The 17,574-nt window shown below is 41.6% G+C and overlaps 1 protein-coding gene and 1 long non-coding RNA gene across 6 annotated transcripts in view; one reads left to right on the forward strand and one right to left on the reverse strand.

Annotated features, from left to right (window-relative positions):
* LOC114694774 (synuclein alpha interacting protein) overlaps positions 1-17,574 on the forward strand; it is a 139,933-nt gene that overhangs the window by 93,802 nt on the left and 28,557 nt on the right. For all 5 annotated transcript variants that reach the window (XM_028871823.2, XM_028871826.2, XM_037197144.1 and 2 more), the window contains exons 4-6: positions 6,626-7,494; positions 9,289-9,468; positions 16,653-16,766. In XM_028871823.2, the coding sequence (XP_028727656.1) occupies positions 6,626-7,494; positions 9,289-9,468; positions 16,653-16,766 (1,163 nt within the window). The remainder of the gene's footprint in view (positions 1-6,625; positions 7,495-9,288; positions 9,469-16,652; positions 16,767-17,574) is intronic.
* On the reverse strand, positions 9,462-14,687 carry LOC114694776. Its single transcript, XR_003734756.2, has 3 exons — positions 14,419-14,687; positions 14,242-14,293; positions 9,462-10,284 (listed from the first exon to the last, which is right to left on the reverse strand). It is a non-coding gene; the product is annotated as an uncharacterized LOC114694776 (long non-coding RNA).

Genomic DNA, 17,574 nt, shown 5'->3' on the forward strand with positions numbered 1-17,574 from the left:
TGAAAGGGATGAGCCAGCAACCCCATAGGAACATTCCAGAAGCATGTGTTCTGTTTACACACATCACTCTTCCCAGCATAACGGCCTGACACAATTCTCCAAAGCCAGAGTTCACTCAGTCATCCCTTGGATCAGGTTACAGACTAACCTGTAGGGCAGCGCAAAAAATCAACCCTGCCTGTAGTTCCCAGACTCAGGCTCAGACCCTTCTTCCTACTGTCATGGGGGGACAGAAGCCACCTATCATCACTTAGAGATCCCAAGGTTCCATGGGTCCACTGCAGATTTCACTTGACACAATGATACCAAACCTCAGGACTCCAGCATGGACAAGCCCATTCTTCCATAATTTCCCTCCCAGGGAGGAAAATAAAAGGAAATGGAGGGGACTAGAAATGTGCTTGCCTGGTGTGTATCACACCTCGGGTTTGGTCTCCAGTGCTGCATAAACTGAACATTTTTGGTGACTTGTCATTTCAACATTCAAGAAGTGGAGGCAGGAGGATCAGAAATACAAGGTTATCCTTGGCTACACAGCAAGTCCAAGGACAGCCTGGGCTATATGAGTGAGGCCCTAGATTTAAAAAAAAATACATATTAGAATAAAGAATATCCAATGCTGGAGAACACATAAGGTGTATTTCTTAATGTAGGCTGCTGTGGATGGGCAGTGTGTTATGTATGCTTAAAGAAATTAAACTGACCAGTTTGCTTCTCCCAGAAAGTAGAATCCATTTAACTTGACAGAATCCTTTCTTTCTTTTCTCTCTGCCTCAAGCTAATTTTCTACTATGGACACAGATCTCCATATTTAGAAGTAAAGTAAATGGGCATTTTAGGAGCCAACATTGATGTTTAGTCTTAAAAGTTGGGTCGACCATGGCAACAGCAAATGGTCCATTATCTTCTTAAAGAAAACAATTTATCAAGCCTAGGAGCCAGAGAATTGTGTGGCAGCAATCGTCTCAGCCTCATAATTATAAATTTGTGAGGATCTGGTAAAATGCACAAATCCCAAAGAATTATAGTGTTTCATTGTGAGTCAGGCTAAAGAACCCTGTTATTTGTAGACATTCTACATCATCAGAGATATTTAGGGAGGGTCAGATCTTAGCAATGATATTGTCTAACCTTGTTATTTTCCAGATGAGGAAATTTAAATTAAGCATTTCTTTTTTATTTTTCGAGACAGGGTTTCTCTGTGTTACCCTGGCTGTCCTGGAACTCACTCTGTAGACTAAACTGGCCTCAAACACAGGGATCCACCTGCCTCTCCCAAGTGCTGGTATTAAAGGCATGTGCCGCCACCACCTGGCAAGAACTTCTTAAGAGAACGCATTAAAGTACTTCACTATGCAACAGGCCTTCCAACTGTCCAAGCCACTTGAATAACTTACTAACTTTGAAATTCTCACTTCAGTTTAACAAAAAAAAAAAATGGACTCGTTATAACAAAACTTACTTATTATATTTTGCATTTTTTGGTTCAACATATCCCTTCTTTCCTCCTTCCCATCACTCACTCACAGAAAGACTGGGTCATGGAACCCCACTGTCTTTGAGGATCTTTGCTAGACAATGAGCTGGTTACAAGCAAAAGTAGCTTCTTGGGGAACCCGTGTCCTTGAGGCACCCTGAGGTTGGTGCGCCCACCTCCAGACTTGCTGCAGATGTGTTCAGGGATTGCCAGGGAACTGAAATGCAAAGGGCAGATATTCCCTGGGAGAGTCAGAAGAAGCGTCTCAATGGGGCAACACAGGATGCTCGTGTGGGGTGATCATGAGTCACAGGCAGAGACAACAGCAGGGGATTATGGGAAAGGCAGAAGAGGCCCAAAGGCAAGAACAATGCCAGGTGGCCATACGAATCCAGAAAGATTGGATTTAGCAGTAGAGGAGAAGGGAAAGGCAGGGGGTTGGGAATCATGAATGCTGAGAAAAGAAGATAAATTATAAAGCGAACAAAAGAGCCATTGCAGACCATGCTAAAGAATTTTGCTATGAACAAAAAAGCCAGTGTTGTGACATTTTATATCATGTGTTATACCCCCCAAATCCCTTTCTGTTGTTTTTATTTTTAAATATATATAATGTATGCTATTATTTATTTAACATATTTCTTAAGCACTTTACATTTAAGCATATTTGTTTTTTTTTAAAGAGATGGTCATGTTCTAAACAGAAAACCAGTATTTCTTTAAATAAATTCTAGATCATCACTGAAATGAATGTGATGAACAGAAAACCCTCCAGTTTATTCATTGCTTATGAAAGTTTATTCATTGCTTATGAAAGTCGATGACCCTGAAGCCTGCAGTCAGTTTATTAAGGGATATTCTACATTTTGGAGAAGAATTACATTCTAGCACCAAACTAAGACTCCTTAAACAAATGAGGAGGGAGAAGAAGGCTGAACACCAAATCGTTTTCTCACACTGTAAATGAGGTGTGTTTATCATGGGTCTGAGAGTATTTGACACAATGGGGATATTCATCCCATACCTAAGGCAATATCATTTTAGGAAGCATGGGACATCTGAAGTTTGGGTGACAAATTCAATCTTACCCAAAGAGGGATTAACTGGACTAGAAAGAGAGATCGATGGGAGAAAGGAAACCAGTGTGTGATGGTTGTGGAAAAAGATCCCAGTATATCCCAGTTATTGCAGTGAGGGTACAGAAAAGGGTCCAGATTTAAGAGGGATTTGGAATAAAGCCACAGACTTTTTCTGAGCAATGTGGGGCAGGGATCAAGGGAATAGAGGGACAGATGATGTTCTGGGGGTGAATGACTTACGAGACTATATAAATGACACTGTCATTGTTCAAGCCGGCATCAATAGGCTTGTGAGGTAGGCTTGAGAAAGGGGAAGAGTGGACGCAGACGGGTGGAGAGAGTCAGATCCCTGGATTCAGATGCTCTGCCATTCAGAGAACCTTCCATATTCTAGATCCACATTGATGCTTATTGGGAAAATGTCTGAGTTTTGACACTTAAGAGGTAACTGAAATTTTCTTGCTAATGCTCAGAGCATCCCACATGTCAGCTAGGTTATAGGAGACTCTTTTGCCTATAAATGAGCATCATAAACATCTGCCTCACTGATGATGGTTTTAAAATTTTGTGACTCCATCAGGTAGACAAATTGAAGGCACACTAGACATATTTACTGTCCTACGATGTGAAAGGTGAACACATCTAAAAGCAAAACATCATTAAAAACCTTCTTAGGTAAGCAATGTGCTGGGAGTTTTGAAGGATAGAGAGCCAAATTAAGCACAGATATTGTTCTCATAGAACTTGTAAAGACTAAGATAAAATTTCAGGAACTAAAATTATGTTCACGTGTCAAGAATTTATGCATAATTTCTAGAGAATAAATCTATCCTCAAAAATCTTCCTAGTAGCCATAGTTAGTGTGAAATTTGTTTCCGTGGATGACTAGAGCGTTATGATGGCGCTGGAGCAAAACAACAATCAAGTGGATTTGGTGGTACTCTTAAAGAATTGAAAGGGAAAGCCTTGCCTTTAATAATTTGTTTATTATGCTGTGGATTTGTCCAGCTTGGGAGAACTACGTGGGTGTTTGTCTGTTGTTTGCTGCATTTCTGCTCATCCAAATGTGTGACATGGTAACAAGTCTGAGCATTCTCATGAAGCCCGTTAGTTAGTGTTGGTTCTTCATAAGCAGGCTTTTCTTCCTTGGCAAACAAGACGGGCTAGCAGGCACTGGTTTCCTCCTAAACCCACCAAACAGCCATAGACCTGAATGAGGAAAAAGACAACATTCCCAAATGTTGACACTCCTTCTTCAGTTTCTAGGCCTTTCTGTGGAAAGAAGTGTTTTCATAGAACACAGACAGAATTCATTTACATAGAGCGTTCTTAATGGCTCCTGTCAGAACAAACAGCTGGGAAGCATATGGTACCCATTTCCCTGGATCACTTGGGGAAAAAAAAGTGCACGTGTAAATAAAACCAACATAAAAGAGTGGCCCTTTGAACCCATGACCTTATATAATACATAAATATATCAGTACAGGATACTCATTGCATTGACCCACAAAGTCTTGTGGCTTTAAATATTTTTAATACATTCTAAGATTCATAGTTTTTAGGAGCTCCAAAGAAATCAAGATAATTGACAAAATATCAGCAGATGCCATGCCAAACAATAAGCGTGTGTCTCAGAATGTCTATGCATAGGTTTTCCAACAATATTTATAGATTTGGGGAAAGTTAGTGAGTAAAATCAAATGCCTATTTATGCCTTATGAGTTCCATGTTCTCTGTCTCCCTATTGCTTTATGTGAAACAGGCACTGTGTGATCTCATGGCAGAGAAAATGCCTTGGCAAAAATTTCTGGCAAATGATAACTTTGCATAGCTTCGTATTTTTAGAAAGAAAAGAGCTTAGAAAAGATAGGAAATTTTTACATTTACAGGGAACTGATTGGAATAATTGGCCTTTGCCTTTACATATTGACATTTCATAAATGATTTTAAAGAATCTAGCTTTTCCTGGCAATTATCACTCCTTTGGGTTATTAAGAGAGCGTAATTCACCTTGTGAAATTAAGCTGCAAATCCCTCAGAAGGATTCACTTTATGCATGTTAAAAGATTGAATGAATTGTGCAGAGAGAGAGAGACTCAAGTTCACATGCTTGTGTCTGTTGATCATCTGCTCCAGGCCAAGCATTGTGTAGGGCTCAGAACTCTAGATGCAAAGCAGTGTGGGTAAGAGAAGCAGGAGGTCATCTAGACACCTCCCTTCTCCCCTGGGTATCCCTTGCTATATGTTGCTCATTGGGAAGAAACCAACTCTCCCTCCATAGCTTTTAGAATTTGAGAGTCAGAAAAGTCTCCAGGGTGAACTCTGTGGTGGCAACCATCTGAACCCCATGCCGTGTTGTTGACCATTTGGAGAACAGAACTTGGGACTTTATAGTAGGCAGACTCAGGACACTCACTCCTTTCTTTGTTTTATTCCCTAACTTCTTTTAGGACACATCTCAGCACAAACAATGACTAGTAGCACACATGTAGAATGCCCTTTAACTGTAAGAATCCGTCATAACCAGGGGCTATTGTAAGTTACAAACCTGAGCACTCCTCCATGTCTCAGGGTCTTTCACCTTTTGGCTGTGCCCAGGGGCAAAGACAAGCAGGTTTGCTTACTCTGGGATGAAAGCCTTCCCAACTGCACTTGTTTCATAGGAGAGAGGGTGATTGGAAGGAAGCTTTACCTGCCTGACGGAGGATGATAGAAACTAAGGGCAGGAGAATAGAACCCTGTAAAGAAGCCTACGAGCCTGCAAGAATGCTGGGTCATCTGCCTTCTAGTAGAGGAGTGTCTCAGAGAAAGTAGAGCCCTGCTGTAGCCAAGAACACTTCATGGGCTCACTCTGATAGGTGCTACTGGTGTCTGGCTTGTATTGAGGCTTACTAGAAGAGGTTGTGGTTTTTATCTTTACCTCCAACTGTGTCCGGCTGCCTCACAGTCCATCTCAACCAGTTCAATGTAGGCCAGCATGCCATCTTTATTTTAACTGCACAAAAACGAGAGAAATTTTAAAAACAATTCTGAGCACTAGTCTCCTTTCCCTATCCGTCCTCCACGACTTCCCTTTGCTCTTGTGTCTACCTTTCTCAACACGGAGGGCAGTGGTACTCTAAAGAGCATGTTCTGTTGTCAAATGGAAATGCATTGGGTTGTGTCATAGGCCGAGAAGTACCACGAAATGCCCTTGTGTGATGATTGTCTAGGATGCTTAGTAGAGGGTGGATTGACTCAACCATGGCCTGTCTCCCATGCATAGATAAGGACCTGACCACTTCATGCTTTTCTTTGCTATCCCTAACCATCGAATGGAAAACTGTCTAGTCCCACAGTAGGTCACAATTTGAGTTTGTAGAAGATGAGCTATATTTTCTTCACATGGATGCCTTAAACATTTGAGATGTGTGTACGTACAGGCAAGTACATGCTTATGCATGCGTATGTGAATACATATATCACTTGCTCACTGGCTTAGTTTAGAAGCTCATTCCTGTTCCGCTTTGGTTTTGTTTTAGCATGGTGGCAAACATGTAAATCGTGCCAGAGTTGCCCAGCCATAAAACACCTGTCAGGGTTTCTTTATTTTAATTTTCTGCTTATATCACTATTGCTACTTCAAGTAGTTCTGGGTCATTATGCCATGATGTTTTTACCTTTCTCTGCCTTGCAGTGGTAAGTATGAAGCATTAATTTTTTTTTATTTTGTTTTGTTTTTTGAGACAGGGTTCCTCTGTGTAGCTTTGGATCCTGTCCTGGAACTCACTCTGTAGCCCAGGCTGGCCTCGAACTCACAGAGATCCACCTGCCTCTGCCTCCTGAGTGCTGGGATTAAAGGCATGCGCCACCACCACCCCGCTAATTTTGGGGTGCAGAGGTGGCTCAGCCATTAAAAGCTAGGCTCACAACCAAATATAATTTTATGGATATATGTCCTCTCACACTTTAACCCCTTACACAGGAGCCTACGGTGAGCATAACCTAAGTGAGCCATGTCTACCTATGTGGCCAAACTGTGTTCTTATTCCAACTTAATAGTCTCCTCTATTATTTTTTTTTTAAACAGTTTCTGGCTCTAGCTGGAATTGTGGTGTCTCAACTCTCATTACAAACCCACAAAAGCCCACTGGAATCGCTGATGTATACAGTAAGTTCCGCCCGGTGAAGCGCGTTTCTCCACTGAAACATCAGCCAGAGACTCTGGAAAACAATGAAATTGACGACCAAAAGAACGATACGGTGGAATACCAGAAAGCGGGGGAGACTGACCAGGGCCCCCCACCTGAGGAACTCAGCCCTGAAGATGGAGTCAGGGGGTTGCCAGGTAAGGGCTCAGAGCCCAGCCAGGCACTGGGCGAGCTGGAGCATTATGACCTTGACATGGATGAGATTCTGGATGTGCCTTACATTAAATCCAGTCAACAGCTGGCCCCGTTCACCAAGGTGACGTCGGAAAAAAGGATTTTGGGTTTATGCACAACCATCAATGGCCTGTCTGGGAAAGGCTGCCCTATTGGAAGCACTGAGAACGCCACATCCACCATGACTCCGTTCTGTGTTCTTTCTCCTGTGAAAAGCCCTCACTTAAGGAAAGCAAAGACTGTCCTCCGGGACCAGCACAAGCTCTCCACAGAAGAGTCTGAGAACTCACCTGCTCTGGGTAAATGTGTCCCTGCTTATGAGTCAGAAAGCAACAGTCAAGACTTCCTAAACAAGGCCTTTAGTGACCCCCATGGTCGAAAAACGGAGAAGACTGGGCCAGACTGCAAGCTCAGGGCCTTTCACCTGCAGGCCTCAGCGGCAGGGCCCAAACCGGAAGAGCAGGTCAACGGCATGACCTGGACCAACGGCCAAGGCTCAGAAGACAGGAGTGAGCACCTGAAGAAAGTGAGAAGCATACTGAACATTGTGAAAGAAGGACAGATTTCGCTCTTGGTGAGTATTGCCTGTGTATTGGCCTGTCAGTCTGTCCGTCTGTCTCCAGACTCCATCTTCTAACAGGGAGAAGTGTTTGTTTCACATCTTTCCATGAAGTTTTTTTGGTTTTTAATTAGTTCTTTGAGAACTTCCTATCACGTGTTCTGTTCCTCTCCTCTTTGTTCTGTTTCTTGCTGAATCTTTACTTGTTGCTTTGGTGGGGCTGCGTGGAGTTTTTAGCGCTGAGGTCGGAAGGTTAATTCAGGGGACACAAATGGCTCCAGGAGAGAGTTAGCGCAGTTTAACATCGTCTGACCTCAGCTGGAATAAAGACATTTAATCTGAAAGGAAAACAAAACAAAGAGCCCAGCACTGTTTTCCAGTTCAGTTGTAAGGCCTTTTTTTTTTTCTCTTTGCTTTTCAAATGGCTCCCCATGCTCTCCATCCCTTTCTGTGGGGATGTCAGTTTTTAGCTGATGGCGGACCTGCCAGATCTGTGAACAGAGAACTCTCTGTTTCACCCTGATCGTTATTCAGAAGAGTTGGGCTGGGGGGGTGGGGGTTGGAAAGCATTTTGCAGATACAGCTTCCCCTAGAGTTTGATTGTTCTCTGACACACACGGGGTTTTTGCTTTGCTCCAGCCTGCGTGTCTAGGGAACATGAAGAATTGTCTCCAGAGACTCCAGACGCAGAGTTACTTGGTGTAGTAAGAAATATCTGTTGAGAAAGCCCAGCAGAAATAGCATTCCATCTGCTGCACTCTTCTTTTCTAGCTTCCAGGCACCGATCAAACAGTAGCAATCCTGGGCTCATACTCCAGTAATAATTAAAGTCTCATTCTTGGAAACTGACCGCATCGCAGCGTTTCCCCGTAATGTTAAGCACGCACAGATAAACTACAACGTGCTGGGCCTGTTATCACAAACAGGACAATGCAATGGAACGATTTTAACAAAGAAGCCATAACTGTTTTCTCTTGAAAATGGCCTTTCCATTTTTCCTGGCTGTTCCCTCTGATTTTCTTTGGTTCATTCTTTTCCTTTGTCCCAGAAGTCACAAATGCTCACACCATTCAGTTTACCCAAAATATTCTGTCAAACACTTGATGCTCAGAGGACTGAATCTTACCAGAGACAGGGAAAACAAAAAACAAAAAACAAACAAACAAACAAAAAAACAGCCAAAGAACCAAGTTGCCTCCAGATATCCCAGATACCCCTGGGAGTCACTGCTAGGTCTAGAGGTTCCTATAAAGTGCTAGGAGCCACAGCCATTAGGTAACATGCAGAAGGAGCCAGGCTGACAAGTCAGGCCCTCCAAACAAGTTCTTTATTCATTCAACAAACCTACAACAGTCAATAAAGCATAGCCCTGTCCCTCAAGGACTTAGCCACGGTGTGGTGACAGAGACAGAGAAGCTGTCGCTTACCGTCAATTTCAGCTCGGGGACCTAGAAAACCAGCCAGAAACCTTCACAGCTCACTGGTCCTAACTCAGTAGCCCTTTCTCACACACAGCCATCTGTCCCTTGACAGAACATGTTCTCAAGCAGTGAGTCTCAACCTTCCCAACGCTGTGACCCCTTAATTCAATTCTTCATGTTGTGGTGACCCCCCAACTGTTCAATTTGTCGTTACTCCATATTTGCTCCTGTTATGAATTGTAATGCAAATATCTGTTTTCGGATGTTCCTTCTTCCCTGTGCCCAGGAGAACCTCCATAGTGTCCTGTTTTGATTTATTGATTGAAGCCTTCCTCTCTCTCTCTCTCTCTCTCTCTCTCTCTCTCTCTCTCTCTCTCTCTCTCTCCAGCCACACCTAGCTGCAGACAATCTGGACAAAATTCACGACGAGAATGGCAACAATCTGTTACACGTTGCTGCATCGAAGGGCCATGCAGAATGCCTGCAACACCTCACATCTCTGATGGGCGAAGACTGTCTCAGCGAGAGGAACACAGAGCAGCTGACTCCCGCCGGCCTGGCCATCAAGGTGAGCGTTTGGGGGCTGAGCTATCCCAGGCTTTGTCTGTGGATTTGATCTCCATTTTCTAAGATGTCTTGTGAGTTAAGCTCTCAGAAGGGGGAGAGGAGAGAGAGATTTGTTAAACAAACAACACGTGGATGTATTTTATGTAAGAAGTTAATCACTTGAGTCTCTACCACTCTGAGATGTTGATGGCATTTCAGCTTATTATGCAATAAGGACAATTTCTAAATCAGCCCACAAAGAGGGAAGAAGATGACCTCCTGCAGGGCTGAGAAATTTGTTATTCATGGTGATTGCAATTTGGATCCTGACCCACACCTGGATCTCTCAGAGACTGTGTCAATTTTCCCTAATGTGGGAATAAAAGCAAGGAGAATTAGATCAAGGTGTGCTATTAAGAGAGGCTAGCACTTAGGAGTTTCTGACAATAATATGGGCTTTTAATGGATCAAATCTGAGTTTAAATGTCATCAGCATCAAAACTGTTTACAGCATCGCTGAGGATTCTGTATTTAGCTCTCCGAAATAGCACACTGTGCCTATTTGTCAAAGTGTTCACAAATTAATGCCAACTGGGGTGGAGTTAGAACCTGGACCATAACACAAGAAAACAGGGACCTTTGTAACACTGTGGTAAGAGCATCTGAGATAGACCAAGTCACGAGAAGTTTCGCTATTCCACTAAAATGTCTGTTAGGCTCTTTGGCAGCTAAGTGTGGAACTCAGTCATACTTACTAAGAATCCAGAAGTGAAGCTCAGAGAATAGAATACATCTTGTACTTCTGCATACAGTCTGCTTTACATAATAGTTGAATCTCCTAAAAGCCAGATAACATCATTTTTATAAATGGAATTGCATAGGTGTTGAATAGAACTGGCTAGCTAAAGAAACCCACTTGTGAACTTACCAAGGACCACATTTTATTTTTAAAATAATAAGTTTCTATACTATCTTAATATATCTTATATGTAAGGCTGACTTTTTAATGTTAATGCAGTTACTGGTCAGTAAAGTTTATATGTTAAAAAATCTTGTTTTATTTCGTTTTGCTCCCTGGTAAAGTATGACTTCAAAATTTTCATAGTAAATACTTTGTTATAAAGAAATCTATGATGCCAGGGAATGTACTTTTCTCTGATTGTGAATGATGTCATACCAGATAAGAACTGAGTTTATTGCAGCCAATGTGAAGAAAAGAGAAAACAAATTTAAAGAAAAAAAAAAAAAGAAACTCTTCTCAGTAGAGTTGAGTTCAGTTTGTACCGGAGCCAACCAGGTACTGTGTTATTAGGCACTGAAGGTAAAAATTTGAATAAGACATAGTACCTATTCCTAAGGAGCTGATACCCCTAGTGAATAAATCAGGTACCTTGGTTACCAGTTGATAACGGTGTCAGATGGTTAAGTCATCATCTAATCCTGTGACAGAGTCCACGGAGATGAATGGATAGAGTGCGGTCATCCATGGGCAAATGTCAATGATAAATATCCTTATAACGCTGATGAAGGTTAGCATCCGCCATATTTATGGAATGCTTTAGTGTTCATGAAATACAGTTCTCATTTGTTTTCCTAACTAATGGTAGGTGATTGAGTATTCCCTTGTTATATAATTGAACGAAAGCCTATCTTTTAACTTACATGCCTTACTTCTTGTTTGGATAGATTAAAAATTTTAGAGCATGAGGGTTCGTGAGCAACTTAGTCATCATTAAGCCAACCCTTGATGTGAATAGTTTCTATGCCATCTACACATGAGCTGTTGATTTATCCCTAAACTTCAGCCACCACAGTACAGCTATCACCAACAGGTCTGCAGGCTTACACAGCAATTTCCACTTTAGTTTGAAGGAAACACACACACACACACACACACACACACACACACACACATCTAACACCCACAAGGCTAAGTTCTTTCAGATGTAGGGACTTGGGTTTCTGAATGATTTGAGAAAGCATTCTTTCTGTTCCATCCCAATTGTCCTGACAAAAAGCAGTAAGTCCGAGCATTTCATACAAGTACCTCGGCCTTCACAGACATGACCTGCTACCAGCAGTTCATCTGTGTGCTTTGATTGACACTGGTGAAACTGGGAGTCTTAAGAAGCCACCAGTCTCCTGTTTTAGGACCTGGTTTTGAACACATACCACAACTGATGTGTTTCACCGCATTAAACAGTTCTAAGAGGGAGCTGGAGAGATGTTGGGTGGTTATAAGCACTTGCTACTCTTGCAAAGGACCAGAGTTTGGTTCCCATCACCCACTTGGTAGCTCATAGCTCACTGCAACTCCAGCTCCAGGGGATCTATCTGTACCCCCAGTGGATCTGATGCCCTCTTCTGTCCTTAAAAGGGCATCAGCATGCATGTGCACATACAAAACATATACGCAAATAAAGTAAATCTTAAAAAGTAAAATAAAACAGGGCTAAGAGCCCTGCTGCCTGTCATTAAAGACGAACACACTTGGTACAAGTGGCCCACGTTTCTCGAATAGTGTGCCTCAGCTGACAGAAAGCATCCAGAGACAAATTAAAGAACATCATTTCCTGATTCTCAGACTCCTTAAACAGGACATAATAAATAACTATGCTCCTTACATTACATTGCAGACTTTATTGAGTGTTTTCCAGGAGACTCAAGAGTAGCTGTTTTGGGAGTTTGTGCCCTTTGGAAATGGTTAAGCAAAGTCACTGGGAAGAAAGAGATCTAAAAGACCTGATTTCTAAAGCAGCCTGATTTGTAAAAGAATTGGCATAAGGAATTATTTTAGGACTTGAACAAACTCAGAATGAAATAAACCTTATTCCTTTTTTGTTTTGTTAACTTCTGCTTAGGTCATTCTGATTAGACCCAAAGGCAAAGTGTTGATCTGGTGATAACATGATGTCATACATACCCTTACAGACATTCTTTTTTTTTTTTTTATTTTTTGATAACATGACATCAAACACACCCTTACAGACATTCTTTTTTTAAAAAACACTCAAATAACTCTAAGCCCAGAGACTTGGGCAGGCAAAAGTATCCTGCTGGAATTTAAAAATGTTTTTTATTGGTTTGTATTCTTGCTACTTGCATTTAAGGCAAGATATTTTGGTTTCAAACTCAGGGAAGTGAAATAATATTTCCTTCTGTTCTTTGATGATTTTATGGTTTAAATGCTACCCCTTGATTCACCAGACCTAGAATTCATCTGCAAGAACTGTCTCTCACAACACTGGAATAAACCCACTTGTCAAGTGCACAGAAAACATTTTCTAGGACACAGCCTATACCGGATTATGTAACAAAATCCAATCAGTTGTGAAGGATTAAGATACATGCTTACATACTTCATCCTTAATAAAATGCAACTAGAAACTAACACCAGAAGGAAACATGGGATATTCACAAGCATGCAAAATTAGTCCACCCTGAGACAGTCAGTAGGACAAAAAAAAAAAAAAAGTCAAAGAAAATCAGAAACGATTGCAGACAAATGAGAAAGAAAAATCAGCAAACCACTGCCTTCATGGAAGCGTCTACAGCTGTGCTTAGAGGGAGGCCTGTAAAGGAGGTGGGGGGGGGAGATCCAGATAGACACCTGGGGAGCTGGAGCAGTAAGACAAACCAAATCCAAAGCAAACAAAAGAAAGAAAATGGCAGGGCGTAAAGCGGAGATAAGTGCTACGGAGAATATAACAACAGCGGAGCAAATCAATGCAGCTAAATTTGGTTTTATGAAAAGGTAAGGGGGGAAAACCCCTTTCATTTAGTTAGACTAACCCGAAAGAGAGAAAGAGGCAAGGGGGGGGGGTCTCTATGTACTAGAACTAGAGGCATGGCCTCCCATTTCTGCGTTCTGTGTAAATAGTAATTATACAAACTGTCTTGCTCCTGGTATGACTAGTGGAAGGCGTGGGCTGGCCAGTGGCAGCACCACTGCCCAAGAGCCAAGAACAGAAGGAACCTCAAACTATCTCTCTTGTCCTGGGCTCCTGCTGCTAATGTGCATTACCCTAACCCAGCCAGCAGTGGGGATACCAGACCGCCACTCAAAGAGACCAGCACCAGGGCAGCAAGGACCACATTACCTGATCATACCAAGAAAGGCTTAGTGATGAAGACACATTCTGAGATGCATTTTTCCACGATTTTGTCCTTGTACAAACACCACAGAGAATATTTACGTAAACATTGTATATGTCTGCACTGTGGCCTTAATGCAGTTAGGAGGTGGTAAACATGAAACGCATGTGGGTACCACTGGCATAATACAGCATCCTGTTTTACAGTAAACTCTTTGTCATAAGCAGAAGTACAGGCTAAAAGAATGACAAGCAGCCTCGTATAGTAAACAGAGAAACCAGTAGCACAGCTGTATTGTTACTGAGTGTAATTATGATTTTTATGGGACCTTCATACTATGCACTGTCACGTGGCACATCCCTGTACCTCCAAGGATGGAATAGCATGTGTGTTTGTGAGTGTGAGTGTGTATATGTCTGTGTATGCATATGTGTGCAAGAGAGTGTGCATGTGTCTGTCTGTGAGTGCATTGTGTAAGAGTGTGTGTGAGAGTCAGTGTGTTTGTGTGTGTCTGTGAGAGAGTGTGAGTCGGTGTGTGTGTGAGTCAGTATGTATGTGTGAGAGAGTGTGTGAGAGTCAAAGTATGGGAGTGAGTGTGTGTGTGTGTGTGTGTGTGTGTGTGTGTGTGTGTGTGTGTGTGTAGCTGGGAATTCTTGACTTGGAATCCTGTTATTTAAATAGAAATGAAAGAAGAGCTTACCTCTCCTGTCTTCCTCTGGGAATAGACATTTTCTTCTTGACGGGTTGAAATTCTAAAGAGAAAACGATCCTGCTAGATGCTGCTCATCTGCCCCTCCCTGGCTCCACGAGACCCTGTCTGTGCTCACACCCCACAGCCCCACAGTATGCAAACTAGCAAGGCAGTGAGTGGCCTCACTTGTCTTATCAGAGTCTCTAAGAACATCCGAGGGAGGAGCACGCAGTGGCCATTGTGGTGGTCAAGGCTGTGCGGCGCCTCAGTCCGTCTTCACTGCCCTGTCGCAGTCTCTGGGGCACATGGGAGATGGATGCACAGCCCAGAGACAAACAGCTGTGGCTCAGTGGCGGAGCGGGGGCTTCCATCCATCTCAGAGTCTGTCTGGAAGTTAATCACAGGATTCGCCACTTCAGTTTTCTATGAAGGGTAAAGAGAGCTTCCCAAGATGCGTGGACTGCATTTTAACTACGTCCATGCCTTGTTTGTGTTCTGAAACTCTCACAGTGCTGAGAGTGGGAACTCAGTCATGACTACCGATGAGAAAGACTCTTAAATCCAAAGACATGAGAGTCATATTTGACTAAACAAAGGTCTTTAGGAAACCCAGGGTGGTTTGTTTTGTCTCCTCCTACTGCACTGCCCGTCTTCATCCTAACTAGGGAGAATTTTCAGTTCCCTACAAACGTACAACTTGTAGCTGTTTCAGACTTCGTAGCATCATTCTATGACTTATAAATAACAAATGATTCTTTTGTAAGAATGTTGTCACCTTTTGAACTTTTGATTGTTCTGCTAATTAAAATGTTTAACCTGGTTACTTAATGAAAATGTTATTTCAAATATAAATTTGTTAATTTTTCATAAAAACATGGTAGTGTTTTATTTGAAAAAAATCATTGATCTATCTTATAAACTATAAGGGAGGAGGCCTGGAGAGATAGCTCAGAGATTAAGAGCACTGGCTGCTCTTCCAGAGAACCAGGGTTTGATTTCCAGCACCCACATGACATCTCACAACTGTCTATAGCTGTAACTTCTGTTCTAGAGGATCTGATGCCCTCTTCTGGCCTCCTGGAACATCAGCCATGCACGTAGTTCACAGACATGCATGCAGACAAAACACTCATACGTATAAAAATAAATAAATCTCTAAATAAAATAAATTCTAGGTGATAGGTACTGATTGCTGGTAATATTATGTGTTAGCCTGGATATGGAGCAACTGGCATGTTCTCCTGATGTTTGTGGTAATATGAAGTAATTTACCACTTTGGAAACCAGTTTGACAGCTTTCCATAAGATCAAATATACACCAACCATAATCTTAGAAATACAATAATCTTCTAGAGTTGGGCATGGTGATGTGTGCCCTTAACCCCAGAATTTGGGAGGTGGAGGATCTCTGTGAGTTTGAGGCCATTCTGGCCTACATAGTGAAATCCAGGATAACCAGGACTAAATAGAGAGACCTTGTCCAAAAAGAAAGAAAGAAAGAAAGAAAGAAAGAAAGAAAGAAAGAAAGAAAGAAAGAAAGAAAGAAAGAAAGAGAGAAAGAAAGAAAGAAAGAGGAAGGAAGGAAGGAAGGAAGAAAAGAAAGGCGAGAAGAAAGGCAGGAAGAAAGGAAGGAAAAGAAAGGAAGGAAGAGAAGGAAGAAAGGAAGGGAGGAAAGAAGACAGACATTGTAATTCTAGAGAAATAAAAATATATTTCCAAAAAGATATATTTTAATTTCAAAAATTTTTAAATGTTTGTGGTAGCTTGGCTGACTCTGAGTATTGTAGTAAGTGAAAAAAGTCAGATACAAAGAGCAACATGCTCATCTTGTCTGAGCTGATTTTGCTTAGGCAAAATAAGAAGCATGAAAGCCATGGGATGGCAGAAACTTGGGACTGTTGACAGTACTGTTAAGTTGATTGGAGTTGGAGATACAGTATAAAGTTTGATTATTTTCGAGTACATATATATATATATATACATACACACACATATATATTCCAATCAAATTATACATTGAATATATATGTTCATACGTACTTAAAAATAATCAAACTTTATACTATTATATTTTACAGTATATAAATTATGCCATGATAGAGTAATTTCATCCATTCATTTATTTGTTTACGGTGCTTGGAATCAAACTTGCAGACACTAGGTGGATACTCCACCACAAAGCTCAAGAGAATGACTTTAAACTAACTAATTAGGATCACAAAGACATCTGCAAGTGGAAATTCTCCCACTGGTGTAGAGCTATGAATGTAACAGGTCTTATGTTTATATTTCAAGTAAATACAAGCCTAATACAAAAGCCAAATTTCATCTGTCTTCCCATTGTAAATTACAGCCTTTTGTGATATTTGCTAAACCTTAGTAATCTTGAATTTCTTTCTCTTTTTCTTCTTAAAATCTAGAATGGTCAGTTGGAGTGTGTACGCTGGATGGTGAGTGAGACAGAAGCCATTGCGGAATTGAGTTGTTCCAAGGATTTCCCGAGCCTTATTCATTATGCAGGTTGCTATGGGCAGGTATGGAGTCTTTGAATATCTTCTCTTACATGTGTGTACTTATTTTTTCTTATTAGATTATCAAAATCCAAACATGATTTCATAAATAAATCCAAAGATTTTATGAACAATGATATTTATTGTAATGAAGGAATGTTTTAAACAACCTAGATATCTCAAGGCAAGATTTTGGATGACTAGTGAAGCTATATTCATATTGTAGGATTATATGAGGAAGTGTTAATTATGTTAATAAAATATATGATATGAAACTTTCATTGTACTTTAGTACCAACTTTAAATTTTGTGGAGAAAAAAACAGAAAGTAAGACTAAAAATTACAGCCTACCATAGCTCCAGTCATTTTGGAGCAGAATGGAACTACAACTGACCTTTTTTTCTCCCAGTGGCTTTAAGATTTTTTTTTTATTAAGAGATTTTTCTATTCATTTTTACATACCAACCACAGATCCCCCTCTCCTCCCTCTTCCTGTCCCCCATCCTTCCCCCACAACCCACCCCCCATTCCCATCTCCTCTGAGGCAAGGTCTCCCATGGGGAGTTAGTAGAACCTGGTACGTTCAGTTGAGGCAGGTCCAAGCCCCCCTCCCTGCACCAAGGCTGCACAAAGTGTCCCACCACAGGCAATAGGCTCCAAAAAGCCAGCTCATGCACCAGGAATGGGTCCAAATCCCACTGCCTGGGGGCCCCCTAAACAGTTCAAGCTAAACAACTGTCTCGCCTATCCAGAGGGCCTAGTCCAGTACCATGGGGGCTCCTCAGCTATTAGTCCACAGTTCATGCATTTCCACTAGTTTGGCTGGTCGTC

The sequence above is a fragment of the Peromyscus leucopus genome, chromosome 19 (assembly GCF_004664715.2).
Source record: "Peromyscus leucopus breed LL Stock chromosome 19, UCI_PerLeu_2.1, whole genome shotgun sequence".
Lineage (NCBI taxonomy): Eukaryota > Metazoa > Chordata > Mammalia > Rodentia > Cricetidae > Peromyscus > Peromyscus leucopus.